This window comes from Myotis brandtii, unplaced genomic scaffold, assembly GCF_000412655.1.
Source record: "Myotis brandtii unplaced genomic scaffold, ASM41265v1 scaffold690, whole genome shotgun sequence".
Lineage (NCBI taxonomy): Eukaryota > Metazoa > Chordata > Mammalia > Chiroptera > Vespertilionidae > Myotis > Myotis brandtii.
The window spans coordinates 174455-176635 of NW_005370701.1; the positions used below are offsets into that span (position 1 = coordinate 174455).

General features: G+C 45.6%; 1 protein-coding gene across 1 annotated transcript in view; it reads left to right on the forward strand.

Annotated features, from left to right (window-relative positions):
• Window positions 1-1279, forward strand: part of CKAP2L (cytoskeleton associated protein 2-like) — a 30522-nt gene extending 29243 nt beyond the window's left edge. Inside the window, exon 9 of the mRNA XM_005881815.2 lies at window positions 226-1279. Within this exon, the coding sequence (XP_005881877.1) occupies window positions 226-451 (226 nt within the window). The 3' untranslated portion in view covers window positions 452-1279. The remainder of the gene's footprint in view (window positions 1-225) is intronic.
• The last annotated feature ends 902 nt before the right edge of the window (window positions 1280-2181 follow it).

Below are 2181 nucleotides of genomic sequence, written 5' to 3' on the forward strand. Positions count from 1 at the left end.
TCACTGAAGCAAGCAAGCCTCCTGTTCTCTTCAAGCTGCCTGGCTGCCGGCCGCCATCTTGGCTGGCAGTTAATTTGCATATCGCCCTGATTAGCCAATGGGAAGGGTAGCGGAGTGACACCAATTTGCATGTTTCTCTTTTATTAGTGTAGATAAGAAAAAATAAGGACAAAGTGGAATTTTAAAAGAAGCGATAAAGTTGTGAATACCTCTCTTGTCTCTCAGAATAAGTGGGATGCCGGAAGTGCAGGACATGAAGCTGATCACTCCCGTACGGCGCTCAGCGAGGATCGAGCGAGCCGTGTCCCGCTACCCAGAGATGCTGCAGGACCATGATTTAGTGGTGGCTTCTCTCAGCGAGCTGTTAGAAGTGGAAGAAACAGAGTGTTTTGTATTCCGTAAAAATGAGGCTTTGCCTGTAACATTAGGGTTTCAAACCCTTGAATCATAACTTCTTGAGCCTCCATGAGACAAGAAATGCCCTCGTCCAGCTGACCTGGGAGAAACTGTCGTGGACGCAGACCAGGACTTGGAAAGTAGCTTGCAAGACTCGCTCTCAAATTGTCTATCTCACACAGGATAACCTTGGCTTGTTTGTTTAAGGTTGTCGTTTGCCAATTTCACAGCATCCAGAAATTTCACACTATTGAACATGAATTTATCCCACAAGTATGGTAAGGACACTGGGAGGTTGGTGCCACAGTAAGACAGACCTTCCTTCCTACGTCCACCTTAGTCCTCCCAGCGTGGACGGTCTGAGCTCAGGTCATGTGGGACATGACAGGCCACCTGGTCAGTTCCCCTCATTTTACAGATGAATTTATACTCGCCATGCCTTTGCTCAGCAATCATAAATGGTTTACATATGACCTTTGCCTCTGTCACCGTGTCCTTGTGACGAGGGGTACGTCCTTTCTCTGCCAGATCTCCTAGTGAAACAAACAATCCTGGATTGGGATGGTCGTCGAGTTTTTTATATCCAGACCTAATTTTTGCATTTGTTATTCAAAATGCTTTAAAGGCAAAAATGGGAGCAGGTGGGGAAGGATGCTTGCTTTTGCACTTCAGTTCTTTGCTCTGCCAGGGAACCCCCGCCTGAAAAGGCGGTGTGAGTCTCAGAGACTCTACGGGTTGCCTTTTCTTCCTTCTGAGCAACTGCTCTTGGGAAGGTAAAATCTGAATCACTGTAAATATAATGTAGAGAACCCGGTTCAACAGCTTTCTTAATATTTAAGTATTAACCAAAAAAGAACATTAAATTTTGTTTATTCCTGCTTCATTTTATCTTATTACAAAAGAAACAGTGATGATGGCGTGAGAATTAGTGGTTTGTCTGGGGAACCACCAATAGGCTACTCCAGAGGCCTATGGGACATTGATTACCCTGGAGAGCTGACCTTGATCAGAGTCTGACCATCAGCCACACCCAGGAACCAGGCTTATTCATTGTGAGAGAAGCAGATCCATCTCTAGGTCAGATGTATAATAACAAGGTTCATGAAACAGCTATAACGACTGCAATGCGGATAGATTAAGAAGTAGATTGTTACCACAACCAAAATCAGGAATGTGTACAGCCAACCCTTTCCTCCCTTTAGACAGACTCACTTTTACCTGTGACACCACCAAATGCCAACGGGGGTTCCTAGGGATCACAAAATCTGAAAATGGGAGTTATTTTTCCAGGTTCTTTATCCTTGGACCCTTTGTGCATTCCCTACCCCAGGAGGAAATTCTAAGAGTTGATTTTTGTAGATTCAGATACTGAACATATTACAGCACCTTTCCAAAAAGCGGGACCTAGGGTCTTGCCTGATGAAATGCTACCCTCTACCCATGATAAGAATCTAGTGTTTAAAGGACCAGGGGTACCTGGTCCTTGCCTGGGCTGGCCCAAAGTCAACCCAGGAAGAAGGAAAGGCCTTGGGCTCCAAACCTGAAATGCAGATGTGAAAAATGACTGAGCGCTCGGAGCTCGTGGCCTGTTGCCCCTTATTTGTCTTCAGATGTTCCAGGTGTATCCCTTGTTTATCCACAGAAAATGCCACCAGTGAGCTGTGTCAAAAGTTCATCTGTTGTTTCAAATGCAGAGACTCTCATTCTAAGTCTCCATATATCCCAGCTGGCACCACCAACAAGGGACAGTGACATCAGAACAAGGACAGGCCAGGGCTGAGTACC